This window comes from Salvelinus namaycush, chromosome 31, assembly GCF_016432855.1.
Source record: "Salvelinus namaycush isolate Seneca chromosome 31, SaNama_1.0, whole genome shotgun sequence".
NCBI classification, from domain to species: Eukaryota; Metazoa; Chordata; class Actinopteri; order Salmoniformes; family Salmonidae; genus Salvelinus; species Salvelinus namaycush.
In genome coordinates, this window is record NC_052337.1 from 10,002,628 (window position 1) to 10,022,378 (window position 19,751).

General features: G+C 40.8%; 2 protein-coding genes across 7 annotated transcripts in view; both read left to right on the plus strand.

Moving 5' to 3' along the window:
• Nucleotides 1–7,811, plus strand: part of LOC120025869 (transportin-1-like) — a 60,813-nt gene extending 53,002 nt beyond the window's left edge. Inside the window, exons 21-25 of one of the 2 annotated variants that reach the window (XM_038970576.1) lie at nt 3,230–3,305; nt 4,503–4,602; nt 4,790–4,864; nt 4,995–5,134; nt 5,315–7,811. In XM_038970576.1, the coding sequence (XP_038826504.1) occupies nt 3,230–3,305; nt 4,503–4,602; nt 4,790–4,864; nt 4,995–5,102 (359 nt within the window). In that variant the 3' untranslated portion in view covers nt 5,103–5,134; nt 5,315–7,811. Of the gene's footprint in view, nt 1–3,229; nt 3,306–4,502; nt 4,603–4,789; nt 4,865–4,994; nt 5,135–5,314 lie in introns of those variants that run through there. The other variant, XR_005473042.1, reaches the window with a different exon arrangement.
• An 11,253-nt stretch (nt 7,812–19,064) lies between these two features.
• The window catches only part of LOC120026392 (F-BAR domain only protein 2-like), a 90,568-nt gene continuing 89,881 nt past the window's right edge, over nt 19,065–19,751 (plus strand). For all 5 annotated transcript variants that reach the window (XM_038971242.1, XM_038971243.1, XM_038971244.1 and 2 more), the window contains exon 1: nt 19,065–19,203. In XM_038971242.1, the coding sequence (XP_038827170.1) occupies nt 19,171–19,203 (33 nt within the window). In that variant the 5' untranslated portion in view covers nt 19,065–19,170. The remainder of the gene's footprint in view (nt 19,204–19,751) is intronic.

The following is a 19,751-nucleotide window of genomic DNA, read 5'->3' on the forward strand; positions in this document are numbered from 1 at the left end:
AGTCTTGGCATTATTAACTGAAATGGATTGATTCTGTTGCACCGTTGGTTGTCAGATTTTTCTAGCTTTATTTCCCTTGAAGTGAAGTTGAAGTGTTGAGCAGCATCAATAGGTGACCATGAGGTCTTAACTGAGACAGTGGAGTGTATAGCTAAATGCTTCAAGAGTTTTCATACGGTTCATTTGACAAACTGAATGTTTACTGAACACTGATGATGATGATGATCATAATAATAATAATAATAATAACTAGTCGTCTTTGCTGACTGAGGAAAGAGCTAATCCCATCCTAAACATTTTTTGGGGTGTTGAGAGAAATGTTATAGCGCCTATACTTATCAAACAAACCTTCGGTTACACTCTGCTTTTATTTAGAGGCTCTAGTCGAATTGGAAACCGTGTTTGGGTAATCCAAAATGGCCACCGACATGAAACTAGAACCCAAACTGAGCCAAAATGAGGGTGAAGTGTAACCTGCTTAACTAACCCCCCTACTACACCCCCCAGTAAAACTAGGGAATTTGTAGATGTTGTTCCTGTTTGTTTGTCAGTTTATTTATTTGTTGTTTTTAGTTCGTGTTTTTTTTAAATGTGAATGCATATCTGCCAATATATGTTGAATGTTTAGTTAAAGGATGGCAAACGTTTGATGCAGGATAGGTGGTGGATTGATGGAGCCATAGGGCTATGCTGTTGAGCTCAGTCCACTACCATTCTATTTTAGTACCATAAATCAAAACATAATCGACTTGGTTTCCTTTGGGTTGTTTCATACAAGAACTCTCCTATTCTTCATTTTCAGCTAACCTATCAAAACATTCAGAAAATGTATTCATTTTGATTCTCTTATAGCTCACCAATTTGATCCTTCAAAGCACTTTAAAACACACATACAGTATAAAGTCACATCAACACTATTGAGGTGGATGGGGTTTGAGGCCATATGCAGAGCCTTCAGAAAGTATTCATACCCCTTGAGTTTTCCACATTTTGTTGTGTTACAGCCTGCATTTAAAATATATTATTTTGGTCACTGGCCTACATGCAATTACCCCTTAGTTATGTTTTTCGAAATGTTTACAAATGAATTACAAATGTTAAGCTGAAATGTCTTGATTCAATAACTAATAAACCCCTTTGTTATGGCAAGCCTAAGTTCAGGAGTAAAAATGTGTCACACAAGTCACATAATAAGTTGCAATAATAGTGTTTAACATGATTGTTGAATGACTACCTCATCTCTGTACCTCACACACTATTATCAGTAAGGTTCCTCAGTCGAGCAGTGAATTTCAAACACAGATTCAACCATAAAGATCAGGGAGGTTTTCCAATGCCTCGCAAAGAAGGGCACCCATTAGTTGATGGGTAAAAAAAAAAGAAGCTGATATTGAATATCCGTTTGAGCATGGTGAAGTTATTAATTACACTTTGGATGGTGTGTCAATAAACCAACTCACTACAAAGATGCAAGCGTCCTTCCCAACTCAGTTGCCGGAGAGGAAGGACACTTCATGGATTTCACCATGAGGCCAATGGTGACTTTAAAACATTTTCAGAATTTAATGGCTGTGATAGGAGAAAACAGATGATGGCTCAACAACATTGTAGTTATTCCACAATACTAACCTAAATGACAGTGAAAATAATACAAATATTCCAAAACATGCAACAAGGCACTAAATTAATACTGCTACAAATGTGGCAAAGCAATTAACTTTTTGTCCTGAGTACAAAGTGCAAATCCAATACAACACATTACTTACTACCACTCTCCATATTTTCAAGCATAGTTGTTGCTGCATCATGTTATGGGTATGCTTGTAATTAAGGACTGGGAAGTTTTTCAGGGTAAAAAATGAGTGGAATGGAGCTAAGCACATGTGGAAATCCTGGAGTAAATCTGGTTCAGTCTGCTTTCCACCAGACACTGGGAGATGAATTCACCTTTCAGCAGGACAAGAACCTAAAACACAATTCCAAATCTACACTGGAGTTGCTTATCAAGAAGACACTGAATGTTCCTGAGTGGCCGAGTTACAGTTTTGACTTTGAAAAATCTATGGCAAGACCTGCAAATGTTTGTCTAGCAATGATCAACAACCAACTTGACAAAGCTTGACACATCTTTTAAAGGATAATGGGCAAATGTTGCACAATCCAGGTGTGGAAAGCTCTTAGAGACTTACCCAGAAAGACACACAGCTGTAATCGCTGCCAAAGGTCCTTCTAGTATTGACTCAGGAGTGTGAATACTTATGTAAATTCGATATTTCTCTATTTAATTTTCAATACATTTGCAAACGTAAAAAAAAAAGTACTTTTTAATTTTTCGTTATGAGGTATTGTGTGTAGATGGGTGAGGAAAAACAAACAATTTAATACATTTTGAATACAGGCTGTAACACAACAAATGTGAAAGTTAAGGGGTATGAGTACTTTCTGAAGGCACTGTGTAGCTATAACCCCTCCCCTCCATCCTCATTTGCAGCCAATCAGCCTATCCTGCACTGAACTTTATTTCTAATGAGCCTATCATCTGCTTTCTGCATGTCTCATTGGACTGTTCATAAATGCCTGTTTCTTAATGAGAATGTTGCATAGTTTTGTGTCTCTTAAACGTAGGTCCTCCTCTCTGTCTCCTCATAAGAACCTGCTGTACTGGATACTAGTCTCCTTCCATGTAGTTGGTCATTTCTTTACAACCAAAAAAAGAAGAAACGTTTTTCTGTTTCTTATGGAAAGATTAACCTTTTTGTGAGTTTAAGGGAGAAACCTCTGAAAGCTCAATTCCCAGCTGCCAACTTTGAGAAGAATAAGAACCTTGTAAACATTCCATACTGGCATTTGGCTAACTAATGACTTCACATTTTACACTTAGAGTTAGATGAAGAACATTAATTTAACGTTTTGGAAAGAGGAGTTTGTCGTAAGAGAACAGACGCCATTTCAACATTCCTATTTCTGACGTCCGAGCAGGCATGTTGCTGTTTGATTGATATTGTGTTGTCAAAGTGTTCTCCCTTAAACGAGGTGTTTGTTTTTAGTGTCATACTAGCCTACACGGGGCAGTAATAATCAACACTAGTGAATTCTTCTGTTTATTATCATACATGGATTCTGTTGATTTATGTTTCTGAGTTGTTTGTTTTTTCTTTATTTTTTTCTCCTCATTGCTCATGTCTTGGTTGGCGTTTGGTGGTGTATAACCGTGATTGCGTTACCTTAGCAATAACAATTGGTCGTCTTGGTTACGTTTGTCCTCAAGAGGTGGCACCCATGCTACAGCAGTTTATAAGACCCTGGTGTGTATTATTCAATCTTTTATTTAATTCATATTCCTTTCCTCTTTCTCCATGTCTGTCTCTTCCTGTCTCTCTCTCCTTCCCTGTCTCTGTCTTTCTCTCTTCCTCTCTTTCTTTCTGAAATAAGTATTTTCTGTTTCTCCTGAATCAGTCCGTAATCATTGCCAACCATGTGACTAATCCAGTCCTCTTTTAGGTCCTCTGTCTGTGATGTATTTTGCTTCAGTAGCACCTTCATGTATTTTATACATTACTGGTTTATTTATTTTACAGTTTGTCATTGTTAATTGTCGCTAACTACTAATTAGTGCATGGGATTAGATTGTCACATGCCTGCTGGTTCAGAAAGGGAAAACAAAAGGCTTCCCTAAAATGTCCAAAGCATTCCACAAAAAATTCCCAAAGCATTCCACAAAAAATTCCCAAAGCATTCCACAAAAATTCCCCAAAGCATTCCCAGAGCAACCCCCCCCCCCCCCCCCGTTCACTAGTCATCCAGCTGCATGTTCCTATCCCAGAATTCCTCAACTTCCTTTAAGAAAAAAGTTCATATAAAAAGATCTGGCATTTATAAAGTGCTATAGTAAAGATGAACCTAAATGCCATATGGGCCAAAGTTAAGTTATTTTAACAGTGATAAAACCGTTTTTAGTGACTTACTCGTAAGTGTATAGTTAAGTGCTTTCACACAAAGTTTCAGAAGGACCGTTTTGTTTGATGTGCACCAGTCTGATACTGTTTTAGATTATCTGAGAGAAATTATTTTCTCCCCACAACAATATTTTGTACCTTCCGAAGTAGTCTTTGATAAAAGTAGTTCTGATAATATCAAATCTTCTAAAGGTCTAAAATAAATGATTGTAGATTGAATTCACGAGTATGAAGTAAAAATGGCAAGTTGTCTTTTTTAATATACTATAGGTTATTTTTCTTTTTTTAGTTGCCATATGATCAACAAACCTTGAGGCAATAGATGTAGTATTTTTATATTTTGGAAGGTATTCTATTTATCCATAGTGGAATTTATTGTGTTAACAGGTAATAGTAATATGATATACCTATGCAAGTTCAGTTACATTATTGAGTACAGTCAATGCTAATTTCAGAGTGCTGTAAGGGTATTGAATTGTAATGCTATGCAGTGCTTTAAGGCAGCCCCTCTGGCCTGGTGTAAAATGTGGCTGTTCCTGTTGACAGGTGCACCTCTCTAAGGAACATAAGAGACAATGAGGAAAAAGACTCAGCGTTCCGAGGCATCTGCACTATGATCAGTGTCAACCCTGGAGGAGTGGTACAGGTGAGGCCCCCAGGCATTGCTGCCCTCTAGAGGATAACATAGGAACTGCACTTCTCTTCTCATGGCCCCATCAGGACTAAGAAAAATACATGAACTGCATTACTGGTTATATGGCCCCATGAGTGAGTGATGTTAGCAGAGAAACTCTTGTTGTCTCAAGGCAGACCTTTACTCTCATTTCCTCCAGGACTTTATATTTTTCTGTGATGCAGTGGCCTCGTGGGTAAATCCAAAGGATGATCTGCGAGACATGTTCGGCAAGGTAAAAACTGATAACTGCCACGTAGTCTTGTAGACTCTAGGCCCGATCTGTGTGAGGGGAAGGAGTGAATATCCTGATCCACAATGTGTGCATGCGTGGCTTTGTGCTAATTGTTGTTTGATATTTTCAGATCCTCCATGGGTTCAAGAACCAGGTGGGCGAGGATAACTGGAGGCGTTTCTCAGACCAGTTCCCACTGCCTCTGAAGGAACGGCTGGCGGCCTTCTACGGGGTGTAATGCTTTCCATAGGAACATACCTGTTCAAGGGGGTACTTTGCACATTCATGGTCAAATCTAATTATAGAGCCGAGAGATCCTATCCAAGGCACTTTAGTGTCTGTTTGTTAGCCACCTTATTTGAGCAAAATGATAAGCAAGCAAGCAAAATTAGTAAGGTTTATTCCTAATTTTGCTTACTTAATAATATTGGTCTCACTCTGTGTTTCCAGGTCATTCACTATGGGAGACGACGGACGGGGAACCTCTTATACCCAGGGAACATGTTACCCTTTACTGGGGGTAGGGTCTACCAGCTGGGGAGGGAGGGGGGTGCGGACCGGGACCCTCCTCAACCTTCTTGACGGGCGGGGTGGGAGGGAGGTGTTAGCCAGCAGAGGCAGTCAATGCCCCCCAAGCAACAGGCGAGGGGGACACGGGGGAGCCAGCAGGCTAACTTAATCAAGGGAGGAAACATTTATTTAATAATTTCAACATCTCATTCAGAAATGAAAAGACATTGTCAGCGTAGCCATTTTTGTTTTCTCTTTTATTTTTATTTTTTTCATTCGAGCTCTCCAGCAACTCTACTACTGAGTGGACATTTGAATCAAAACGCAGGAAAAAAACAATGCAAAACTTTGTAAATGCTTCTGTCGTTTAGTTGTGGTAAAATCATGGGTTTATACTTACCGGGGGGGGGGGAATAGTGCTGATTGAGGATCAGATTTCAGTTAAGAGCTTTTAAATCTATACGTATCGACCAGAAAGTGCCACTGAGAGATAAGTGTAGGGGGAGGGAGTGTAGAACTAGAAAGAATGATACCGACCATAGAATTGATATGGGGGTGGTTATAAAATAATGTAGTGGGCATAGAAATAACATTAAAAGTCTGAAAGAAAACAGCATAGCAGCTGTCCTCAACTGCCAGGACAGCTGCTAGCCAAGCAACCACAACACAGGTAATAGAGTAAAATGCTGATATTATCGTATTTATCTAACCAGCCATTTTTTGGGGGGGGGGGGGGGACACTGCCTTTGCATATCTTCGAATAACAATAGCCTGTCTTTTATTGTAGTCATCAATCAAAGTAATTGCGTTGAGTTAATGAAAGAAAAATTGGTAGTGGCATATTTAAAGTAATAGATTAATAAACAGTATTTTTATGGCAGGTCAGAAGCTGTGTTGAATAAACCATTCAGTCAAACACGTCACAGACAGAAAGAGTGCATATGATTCTATATTTGTTGTGGTTGAAAGTGACTTTTCTTAAAAACAGGAAAATAACTAAGTAGCATGCTTACATCAAAGTGGGAAGTGGGTAAGGAGGGTGTACATCAGTAGAGTGATCTGTGTGTTGCATCATCGGATAGTTGTGGTATTTCTTGCATAGCCTTATGATAAGGTTTCTTAAACAAACATGTAGTTTGTCCTTTTTCAGTTTTCTGTCCGCCCACCATCCCCTATGTTTACCAGAGGCTTTCCAGTCAGTGTCTAGCATGAACTGGGTTTACATACATACAATATATAAACATACAAGTCTGATATTGATATTCTCATCTAGTTGAATCCATATACTGTAGCAGGGTTTTGGTTGTGATTCTAAAAAGAGACCTTGAACACTGCTACATACATGTTAAAACTCTGAGGTAAACTCTCAGGCTGCCTCTGTTCTGTGGTGTGGAAGTGACGTGTTCTGTGTGCATGGATGTTTTACTAGCTGCCATAATATCAGCTTTCCTGTCCCCATATTGTTTTAAATATCAAATTCTGTCTTTCTCACATTTGTGAAAACAGTACTTGGGCTCGATTGTGGCAACATAAGACTATATTGTTTAACAGTGTCGGAGGGGGGGGGGGGGGGTTATGGAAACTGCATACAGGGCTTTAGCTGAAAATGTTCACCCTTTTGTTATTAGGACTGTAACACAAGTCCTCCTGTCTTGATAGTGTGTCTGTCTGTGACATTGGTTGGTTGTCAATCCAAAACTCAACAGCAAGCAATTGTAAAAAAAAAAAAAAAAAAAAAAAAAAGTTTGATGTACTGTGTTTTTTTTGTTATTGTTGTTGTTGGTTTGCTTTTTTGTGAAAAGCATGATCTTTGAGGATGATTGTAATGACTGTTTTGAATGCAGGGTATTCGAATGCTTGATTCCTTGCATGTTGGTGGTCCTTTTACATCCCAAACTAGACAAGGGGAGGTGCATTTCAATTGAACTAAAAAGTTACGGAAATTCTTATTTCTTCACTACCCCATTTCGCTGACATACAATATCAGACTTTTATTTTGAAAGTTCAACTTTTATCTCATACATACCTGCAGGACGATTTTCCCCTTAACCTATAACCCACGTGCAAATGTATTGTTTGTTATCTTGTTAAATACTGTGAAGTTAGAACTTAAAGAAAAAAATGTTTTTTGTTCCTTTTTGTTTTGGTGTGTTATTGTTTTGACTCCGTAAAGTGCAAACGTCTTGAGGTCGTTGATTGCCTGAATGTATCCCATGGTGGGTGGGAATACAGTTTTATGCCCAGCCAACCAATCAGATTCACTCTGCAGGTCAGAGTAATTGTTGCAGTATTTTGTCTGCCTCGCAGGGCATATTAAAAGCACTTGTTCAGACAGAAAATGAATTCTGCATACTGTAGTAGACTCACACAATCACGTACTGATATAGTATTTGTTTACAGGAGACTTATACCACTAAACACCTCTTGTATTACTTCACTGAGTGTTCAATATTGTGTAGTCCTTTTCTTTCTGTGTGTGTGTGTGTGTGTGTGTGTGTGTGTGTGTGTGTGTGTGTGTGTGTGTGTGTGTGTGTGTGTGTGTGTGTGTGTGTGTGTGTGTGTGTGTGTGTGTGTGTGTGTGTGTGTGTGTGTGTGTGTGGTGTGTATATACAGTGGGGAGAACAAGTATTTGATACACTGCTGATTTTACAGGTTTTCCTACTTACAAAGCATGTAGAGGTCTGTAATTTTTTATCATAGGTAGGTACACTTCAACTGTGAGAGACGGAGTCTAAAACAAAAATCCAGAAAATCACATTGTATGATTTTTAAGTAATTCATTTGCATTTTATTGCATGACATAAGTATTTGATACATCAGAAAAGCAGAACTTAATATTTGGTACAGAAACCTTTTGTTTGCAATTACAGAGATCATACGTTTCCTGTAGTTCTTGTCCAGGTTTGCACACACTGCAGCAGGGATTTTGGCCCACTCCTCCATACAGACCTTCTCCAGATCCTTCAGGTTTCGGGGCTGTCGCTGGGCAATACAGCTCCCTCCAAAGATTTTCTATTGGGTTCAGGTCTGGAGACTGGCTAGGCCACTCCAGGACCTTGAGATGCTTCTTACGGAGCCACTCCTTAGTTGCCCTGGCTGTGTGTTTTGGGTCGTTGTCATGCTGGAAGACCCTACTGAGGGAAGGAGGTTGTTGGCCAAGATCTCACGATACATGGCCCCATCCATCCTCCCCTCAATACGGTGCAGTCGTCCTGTCCCCTTTGCAGAAAAGCATCTCCAAAGAATGATGTTTCCACCTCCATGCTTCACGGTTGGGATGGTGTTCTTGGGGTTGTACTCATCCTTCTTCTTCCTTCAAACACGGCGAGTGGAGTTTAGACCAAAAAGCTCTATTTTTGTCTCATCAGACCACATGACCTTCTCCCATTCCTCCTCTGGATCATCCAGATGGTCATTGGCAAACTTCAGACGGGCCTGGACATGCGCTGGCTTGAGCAGGGGGACCTTGCGTGCGCTGCAGGATTTTAACCCATGACGGCGTAGTATGTTACTAATGGTTTTCTTTGAGACTGTGGTCCCAGCTCTCTTCAGGTCATTGACCAGGTCCTGCCGTGTAGTTCTGGGCTGATCCCTCACCTTCCTCATGATCATTGATGCCCCACGAGGTGAGATCTTGCATGGAGCCCCAGACTGAGGGGGATTGACCGTCATCTTGAACTTCTTCCATTTTCTAATGATTGCGCCAACAGTTGTTGCCTTCTCACCAAGCTGCTTGCCTATTGTCCTGTAGCCCATCCCAGCTTTGTGCAGGTCTACAATTTTATCCCTGATGTCCTTACACAGCTCTCTAGTCTTGGCCATTGTGGAGAGGTTGGAGTCTGTTTGATTGAGTGTGTGGACAGGTGTCTTTTATACAGATAACGAGTTCAAACAGGTGCAGTTACTACAGGTAATGAGTGGAGAACAGGAGGGCTTCTTAAAGAAAAACTAACAGGTCTGTGAGAGACGGAATTCTTACTGGTTGGTAGGTGATCAAATACTTATGTCATGCAATAAAATGCAAATTAATTACTTAAAAATCATACAATGTGATCTTCTGGATTTTTGTTTTAGATTCCGTCTCTCACAGTTGAAGTGTACCTATGATAAAAAATTACAGACCTCTACATGCTTTGTAAGTAGGAAAACCTGCAAAATCGGCAGTGTATCAAATACTTGTTCTCCCCACTGTATATATATATATATATATATATATATACATACATACATACATACATACATACATACATACATATGTGTGTGTGTACATATATAGATATACATATGTGTGTATATATATATAGATATACATATGTATATATATGTGTATGTGTGTGTACATACACCGACACAGTTGAAGTCGGAAGTTTACATACACCTTAGCCAAATACATTTAAATTCAGTTTTTCACAATTCCTGACATTTAATCCTAGTAAAGATTCCCTGTCTTAGGTCAGTTAGGATCACCACTTTATTTTCATAAAGTGAGTGAGTGAGTGAGTGATTTATTTCAGCTTTTATTTCTTTCATCACATTCCCAGTTGGTCAGAAGTTTACATACACTCAATTATTATTTGGTAGAATTGCCTTTAAATTGTTTAACTTGGGTCAAACGTTTCGGGTAGCCTTCCACAAGCTTCCCACAATAAGTTGGGTGAATTTTGTCCCATTCTTCCTGACAGAGCTGGTGTAACTAAGTCAGGTTTGTAGGGCTCCATGCTCGCACACGCTTTTTCAGTTCTGCCCATACATTTTATTTTGGATTGAGGTCAGGGATTTGTGATGGCCACTCCAATACCTTGACTTTGTTGTCCTTAAGCCATTTTGCCACAACTTTGGAAGTACGCTTGGGGTCATTGTCCATTTGGAAGACCCATTTGCGATCAAGGTTTAACTTCCTGACTGATGTCTTGAGATGTTGCTTCAATATATCCACATAATTTACCTCCTCATGAAGACATCTATTTTGTGAAGTGACCTAGTCCCTCCTGCAGCGTTGCACCCCCACAACATGATGCTGCCACCCCCGTGCTTCACTGTTGGGATGGTGTTCTTCGGCTTGCAAGCTTCCCCCTTTTTCCTCCAAACATAATGATGGTCATTATGGCCAAACAGTTCTGTTTTTGTTTCATCAGACTAGAGGACATTTCTCCAAAAAGTATGATTTTTGTCCCCATGTGCAGTTGCAAACCGTAGTCTGGCTTTTTTTTATGGCGGTTTTGGAGCAGTGGCTTCTTCCTTGCTGAGCGGCCTTTCAGGTTATGTCGATATAGGACTCGTTTTTACTGTGGATATACATTATTTTGTACCCGTTTCCTCCAGCATCTTCACAAGGTCCTTTGCTGCTGTTCTGGGATTGATTTGCACTTTTCGCACCAAAGTATGTTCATCTCTAGGAGACAGAACGTGTCTCCTTCCTGAGCGGTATGACGGCTGCGTGGTCCCATGGTGTTTATACTTGTGTACTATTGTTTGGTACAGATGAACGTGGTACCTTCAGGCGTTTGGAAATTGCTCCCAAGGATGAACCAGACTTGTGGAGGTCTACAATGTTTTTTCTGGGGTCTAGGCTGATTTCTTTTGATTTTAACATGATGATTTTCTGGAATTTTCCATGCTGTTTAAAGGCACAATCAACTTACTGTATGTAAACTTCTGACCCACTGGAATTGTGATACAGTGAAATAATCTGTCTGTAAACAATTGTTGGAAAAATTACTTGTGTCATGCACAAAGTAGATGTCCTAACCGACTTGCCAAAACTATAGTTTGTGAACAAGAAATTTGTGGAGTGGTTGAAAAATGAGTTTTAATGACTCCAACGAAAGTGTATGTAAACTTCCGACTTCAAGTGTGTGTGTGTGTTTGACCTGTTTTTAAAGATAAGTTTCCCAATATCTTAAATTCTCTAAAAGATAATTGGTGTAAACTAAGCCTGGAGATGAAATACTGCAGATGCGCATGTATTGCCACAAAACCTTTCCAAAGCCAACAATCTTTAACTTAGATGAATAGGTATGAATTTTTAATTGGATGGGTGTTTTGAACATAATTAGACATTTTAACACTTGTAACAACAAAAACATGGGTTATTTCAAGTTAGCCTGGATCCAAACTGAATTGCTCTTTTTTTTCTTTTTTTTTCACCAGGCTAATATCAAGTAGCACAAAAAGACGGAATGGGATATATGGAGGCGCTTGTTTCTGTAGTTCTTGTTTTTGTGCCACATCTTTGTCCTGAAGTTGAAATGATTTTGTCTTTGTCACATTCCAGCTGTTTGGCATGTCAAAAATTGGAGGACGCATGGCTTGATTGGTTCTGTCCTACTGCGATTTATCACACTGAATTAAAAACAACAACAAAAACATATAGGGCCTGTTTCCCAGACAGATTTTAAACCTAGTGCTAAGCTTAATTTGTGTCCAGTAAACCTTCCCAAGAAAATATGAAAAGAAAAATACATAGAACAATCGCTGTTTGTGTGCTGTCTTAATGACATAGCCGCTGCTATAATGTGTAGCTTCTGTACTTGAAAATTTGTTTGTAGTAACCTCAGGAGGTCTGTGTTTACCGTTATTGTTTCCAAATGTATGCCTTTTTCCATCTCCCTTTACCGATAAGAGGTTATTAAGCCTCTCCTGCTCTAACCCTAAACTACAGAGCATGTACCTGTCTGTGGTTGTTCACTTCACTGATGTTTGATATGTGTGCTAACTCACCAATAAGGCACTGAGATGTACACACCCAGGGTCAGTGTGAAATAGTAATTGTAACTAGGTAAACGCATGCATTCAAATTTAGCTACAATTTGGAGGAATAAGAATATACCATTGGGAAGAGTTAACTTGCACATAATTAATACAACTGTGGCAAAGTGATTGTAAGAGATGTCTAGATAGTTAATGTAATATGTACATGATGCCTTGATGATAACTGGATGATTTGTCTGGGGATTCGTAATGGCTGGTAATTTTCAATAATGAAAAAAGACCTTGCACATTAGGCCAAACACAAATATGCTCATGGCTTCTTACAGCTATGTTTGTGTTTTTGAAGTCTTTAATTTTGAAGAACAGGGGGGAAATCTTTTAAAAATCATAGTCTATTAGAATGTCTCCTCTAAAGAGCGACTGCCCCTAAAAAGCAACTTCTCGTTTTGAAAACAGCTATTTTGGCATCGCTATGAGTCAAACATTTATTCTAATCAAAATTGAGGTGTAAATAGGATAATTTTGGTCAGTAAGTCAGTCTCATCCATAACAGATTTGTGAGATGATGGTGAAAAAGTGTCATGGATTGAAGGGTCCCATAAATTCATTAGGTTTGGTTTATTTCAATCCTGCCCACAGCAGGCAGCACCCAAGTAATCATCATTTCGCAGCACAGCTGCACTGACCCTATCGTAATGCCCATGGTCAATTTGGTTTGACATTCGATATCACTATGAGGCTAGTTAGGGTACATCAGTAAATTACACAATGTAAATCAGAAAATATTTTAAAAGGTCAATAGCTCCACATCTCAATTACTTAACCTCAAACGACTATAAATTGTAGAAATTCATATACAAATATAAAAAACATTTAATGAGACAACTAAAAATGTGGAACAATAAAATATTTTCCCATTTACATTTTAATTTATTGGTGGTCACTAAATAGCCCCAGAGATGGGCTATCCATTGTTAAACCAACTTTGCCATGGTCACACACTAGCCTGCTGAAGCTAATTGGCGAAAGAAGTTGGCTAGTGCTAGCTAGCCTAGGTGACTTCAAGACACACGACCTGTTAGGCTGTTTCAAGTTATCTAACAGAGTGAATGTACAAACGCTTGCCACGTGCGAACATACATCGAGACACCCACATTAAACCACCCCCTCTAAGACAACTCTTTTGGCTTCAGTCATGGACGCTGCATTTCTTAATGACCAAAACAAAAAATTAGGCCAAATCAGGAATTTCAGCCCCCCTTTAAAGAACACCTGTAACAATAGCCTGTGACTTTCATTTAGCCATGAGAAAAAACTTTACAAGAATTTCTCCAAGTCTGCCTTCACCCGTTTTCGCTGAATAATGTGAGAGAAACTTCTTCTTTTTGAAATAGTGAATATGGTTTAAATTGTTTTTATAAACTGCTGAATTTTAAGGTTAAATAATAAGAATTTAGGGGGCCACCAAATATTTTGGATCATGTGAAGAATCTATATTGTACTGTAGTGATTTTGTAATGATATTTGTATAAAGATGTGATGGATGTGAATGGTAATCACTGCTTGGATCTGTACATTGTTGAGAATAAATTGTTTACAAAAATCTGGGGCTGCTGTTTTCTGTTACTGTGTGTTACATTTTTAAATGCACTTTAAATAAAGTTTGATGTGATCTGTCTAATGGTTTTTAGCTTGGTAATATCAAGTCGGATAGACCAGGGTCAATGACCCCGTACTTTCATCCACCACTCACAACATATTTAGTAGTGACAAAGATGGCCAAGGTGGCTGTGTAGATAACTGAGTCATGATTTTAGTGTAATGTCCCTGTGGAAGATAATTTTGCAACCTTGAAGTGTTTATGAGAACAACATTGTCAGGGAAATATCTAGGCCTCATACTGTTATCGAAGTTTATTGGACGCATACACAGATTTGCAGATTTCACAGGTTCAGCGAAATTCTTGTTTCAACAGTGCAGTAATACCTAGCAGAACAAGACAATACACACATAAAACAACAAATGTATTAAGAAATATCTTGATCATAAGGAAGTGGCAGCCAGGCCAGGATGGATGCCCTCTGTTTTCAAATTTGATTTGACACATGTTTTGTAAACAACCAGTGTGAATTAACAGTGAAATGCTTATTTACAGGCTGTTCCCAACAATACAGTGAAAAGAAAATGGCAAAATCATACAAAAGTAAAACCTGTAATAATAAAAGTAATAGATACACAATGAGTAGTGATAACTTGGCTATATACAAGGGGTACCCATACCATGTCCATGTGCAGGGGTTCGAGGTAATTGAGGTAGATACAGAAAATAAAATTTGTATTCGCGCCATGCGCCTCATTTGTTGACTTCTGTGATCGAAAAAGCCTTGGTTTAATGCATGTCAACATCAGAAGCCTCCTCCCTAAGTTTGTTTTACTCACTGCTTTAGCACACTCTGCCAACCCTGATGTCCTTGCCGTGTCTGAATCCTGGCTTAGGAAGGCCACCAAAAATTCGGAGATTTCCATACCCAACTATAACATTTTCCGTCAAGATAGAACTGCCAAAGGGGGAGGAGTTGCAATCTACTGCAGAGATAGCCTGCAAAGTAATGTCATACTTTCCAGGTCCATACCCAAACAGTTCGAACTTCTAATTTTAAAAATTAATCTCTCCAGAAATAAATCTCTCACTGTTGCTGCCTGCTACCGACCCCCCTCAGCTCCCAGCTGTGCCCTGGACACCATTTGTGAATTGATCGCCCCCCCATCTAGCTTCAGAGTTTGTTCTGTTAGGTGACCTAAACTGGGATATGCTTAACACCCCGGCAGTCCTACAATCTAAGCTAGATGCCCTCAATCTCACACAAATCATCAAGGAACCCACCAGGTACAACCCTAAATCCGTAAACATGGGCACCCTCATAGACATTATCCTGACCAACTTGCCCTCCAAATACACCTCTGCTGTCTTCAATCAGGATCTCAGCGATCACTGCCTCATTGCCTGTATCCGCTACAGGTCCGCGGTCAAACGACCACCCCTCATCACTGTCAAACGCTCCCTAAAACACTTCTGCGAGCAGGCCTTTCTAATTGACCTGGCCCGGGTATCCTGGAAGGATATTGACCTCATCCCGTCAGTTGAGGATGCCTGGTCATTCTTTAAAAGTAACTTCCTCACCATCTTAGATAAGCATGCCCCGTTCAAAAAAAAGCAGAACTAAGAACAGATATAGCCCTTGGTTCACCCCAGACCTGACTGCCCTCGACCAGCACAAAAACATCCTGTGGCGGACTGCAATAGCATCGAATAGTCCCCGCGATATGCAACTGTTCAGGGAAGTCAGGAACCAATACACGCAGTCAGTCAGGAAAGGCTAGCTTTTTCAAGCAGAAATTTGCATCCTGTAGCTCTAACTCCAAAAAGTTCTGGGACACTGTAAAGTCCATGGAGAACAAGAGCACCTCCTCCCAGCTGCCCACTGCACTGAGGCTAGGTAACCCGGTCACCACCGATAAATCCATGATAATCGAAAACTTCAACAAGCATTTCTCAACGGCTGGCCATGCCTTCCCCCTGGCTACTCCAACCTCGGCCAACAGCTCCGCCCCCCCCCCCCCCTCAGCTACTCGCCCAAGCGTCCCCAGCTTCTCCTTTACCCAAATCCAGATAGCAGATGTTCTGGAAGAGCTGCAAAACCTGGACCCATACAAATCAGCTGGGCTTGACAATCTAGACCCTCTATTTCTGAAACTATCCGCCGCCATTGTCGCAACCCCTATTACCAGCCTGTTCAACCTCTCTTTCATATCGTCTGAGATCCCCAAGTATTGGAAAGCTGCCGCAGTCATCCCCCTCTTCAAAGGGGGAGACACCCTGGACCCAAACTGTTACAGACCTATATCCATCCTGCCCTGCCTATCTAAGGTCTTCGAAAGCCAAGTTAATAAACAGATCACTGACCATCTCGAATCCCACCGTACCTTCTCCGCTGTGCAATCCGGTTTCCGAGCCGGCCACGGGTGCACCTCAGCCACGCTCAAGGTACTAAACGATATCATAACCGCCATCGATAAAAGACAGTACTGTGCAGCCGTCTTCATCGACCTGGCCAAGGCTTTCGACTCTGTCAATCACCATATTCTTATCGGCAGACTCAGTAGCCTCGGTTTTTCTGATGACTGCCTTGCCTGGTTCACCAACTACTTTGCAGACAGAGTTCAGTGTGTCAAATCGGAGGGCATGTTGTCCGGTCCTCTGGCAGTCTCTATGGGGGTACCACAGGGTTCAATTCTCGGGCCGACTCTTTTCTCTGTATATATCAATGATGTCGCTCTTGCTGCGGGCGATTCCCTGATCCACCTCTACGCAGACGACACCATTCTGTATACTTCTGGCCCTTCCTTGGACACTGTGCTATCTAACCTCCAAACGAGCTTCAATGCCATACAACACTCCTTCCGTGGCCTCCAACTGCTCTTAAACGCTAGTAAAACCAAATGCATGCTTTTCAACCGTTCGCTGCCTGCACCCGCCCGCCCGACTAGCATCACCACCCTGGACGGTTCCGACCTAGAATATGTGGACATCTATAAATACCTAGGTGTCTGGCTAGACTGTAAACTCTCCTTCCAGACTCATATTAAACATCTCCAATCCAAAATCAAATCAAGAATCGGCTTTCTATTTCGCAACAAAGCCTCCTTCACTCACGCCGCCAAACTTACCCTAGTAAAACTGACTATCCTACTGATCCTCGACAATGTCATTTACAAAATAGCTTCCAATACTCCACTCAGCAAACTAGATGCAGTTTATCATAGTGCCATCCGTTTTGTTACTAAAACACCTTATACCACCCACCACTGCGACCTGTATGCTCTAGTCGGCTGGCCCTCGCTACATATTCGTCGCCAGACCCACTGGCTCCAGGTCATCTATAAGTCCATGCTAGGTAAAGCTCCGCCTTATCTCAGTTCACTGGTCACGATAACAACACCCACCCGTAGCACGCGCTCCAGCAGGTATATCTCACTGATCATCCCAAAAGCCAACACCTCATTTGGCTGCCTTTCCTTCCAGTTCTCTGCTGCCTGTGACTGGAATGAATTGCAAATATCGCTGAAGTTGGAGACTTTTATTTCCCTCACCAACTTTAAACATCTGCTATCTGAGCAGCTAACCGATCGCTGCAGCTGTACATAGTCCATCTGTAAACAGCCCACCCAATTTACCTACCTCATCCCCTTACTGTTTTTATTTATTTACTTTTCTGCTCTTTTGCACACCAGTATCTCTACTTGCACATGATCATCTGATGATTTATCACTCCAGTGTTAATCTGCTAAATTGTAATTATTCGCTCCTATGGCCTATTTATTGCCTACCTCCTCATTCCTTTTGCACACAATGTATATAGACAAATTTTTCTCCCTACTGTGTTATTGACTTGTTTATTGTTTATTCCATGTGTAACTTTGTGTTGTTGTCTGTTCACACTGCTATGCTTTATCTTGGCCAGGTCGCAGTTGTAAATGAGAACTTGTTCTCAACTAGCCTACCTGGTTAAATAAAGGTAAAAAAAAATAAAAAAATAAAAGACAAATCAAATCCAATTTTATTTGTCACATGCTCTGAAAACAACAGGTGTAGACCTTACCGTGAAATGCTTACTTACAAGCCCTTAACCAACAATGGAATTTAAGAAAGAGTTAAAAAAAGATTTACTAAATAAACTAAAGTAAAAATAGTAAAATACAAATAAAAAAGTAACACAAAAATAACGATGCTATATACAGGGGGTACCGGTACCGAGTCAATGTGTGGGGGTACAGGTTAGTCGAGTTATTTTGTACATGTACTGTAGGTAGGGGGAAAAAATAACTGTAGCAGCAACATTATGTACAAAATAAGTTACAAACAATGTGAAAAAACATACAAAATAGCACAGTTGGTTAGGAATCCGTAAAACGGCAGCCATCACCTCCGGCACCATTATACAAAGGAGCTGATCATGAAAGAAACGGAGGGTCGAGCCTGCCTCTTCCAGCTCTGGAGGTTGAAACAGTTCTACTGCTATAGGCTGTCTCATCGTTGTTGGTGATCAGGCCTACCACTGTCCTGTCGCCAGCAAACTTAATGATGGTGTTGGAGTCGTGCATGGCCACGCAGTCGTGGGTGAACAGGGAGTACAGAAGGGTGCTAAGCATGCACCCCTGAGGGGCCACCGTGTTGCGGGTCAGTGTGGCAGATGTGTTGTTGCCTGCCCTCACCAACTGGGGGAGTCCCGTCAGGAAGTCCAGGATCCAGTTGCATTGGGAGGTGTCCAGTCCCAGGGTCCTTAGCTTAGTGATGAACTTGGAGGGCACTATAGTGTTGAATGCTGAGCTGTAGTCAATGAACAGCATTCTCACGTAGGTGTTCCTTTTGTCCAAGTGGGTAAGGGCAGTGTGGAGTGCAATGGATCTGTCGGGGCGGTATGCGAATTTGAGTAGGTCCAGGGATATCTGTGATGATGGTGTTTATATGAACCATGACTAGCCTTTCAAAGGATTTCATGACTACAGATGTGTGCTACGGAGTGTTAGTCATTTAGACGGTTACTGTGGCTATTTTGCACACAGGGACTATGGTGGTCTGCTTGAAACGTAGGTATTACAGACTGGTTCAGGGAGAGGTTGAAAATGTAATCGAAGACACTTATAATAAAAATAATTGTATTTTATATGTTAGTATAGCCAGGCAACCTTTCCTACCTAGGCTGACATTCATCACAGTGATTTAGAACGTTTAAATAATTATAGAACCAGTCTAGAATATCACTGCAGACCAGTAATTTGCCCAGTTTCTTTTTTGTTCCCGCCATGGGTGGCGCTGTTTTCTTGTCTCTGGATTTTGGAGAAGACGAAAGGCAACTGAATTGAATCTATCTGAAGGAGGTGGAGTCTGAGGTGGGGAGGGAGAAGAAAGAGTGAGGGAAAAGGAGAAAAAGCACACAACAGAAAAGGGGAGGACATCGGTGTAATTGTGTGAATTTTGGTTGAATTACATTGAAGAAAATAGTTGCAGAGAGGAAGAAACCAAGATGATAACGCCCTACTTCCTACAGAATTTCTGGGTAGGTTCTGCTTTTGTTTATTTTCTTTAGGCGGGTTAGTAGGCTAAATTGTTTAGCTCAAATCTCCTATCAGTCCCGCAAGTGGATGTGACAACCGGACATTGAGACATATTCCATAAATCGCTTAACCCCGATTTATGCGGGATCTTGCTAGTGAAATAGCAGTATCTGGGTCAACACGATGTGTTAACCCATTGCCCAGCTACTTTTCTCGGCGAATATTATTTTGCCCCCCTGGATTGGGCCTCTGTGAATGCCATTTTACATGAGTGCTGAATTGAATCCACCCCTTGTCCCGTCAATTGGCTGAATGGCTGTCACGGAGTGTCTTGAAATGTTTGTATTTTTTCCGTGGAACCCATTGCGGTTTTGTAGTTGTCATTCATAATCCCTACGGGTCAGTTTCTTCCGTAATGAAGTTTTAGTGAGAGTCCAGACGTTTTAACAAGTGTGAGGGGGGCTTATGCTAGTTTATTGTTACAGTGTTGCAACATTTGCCAGAGTAAGAATGGCTACTTGTATTCAGCAACCCAACAGCAGACTAAAAA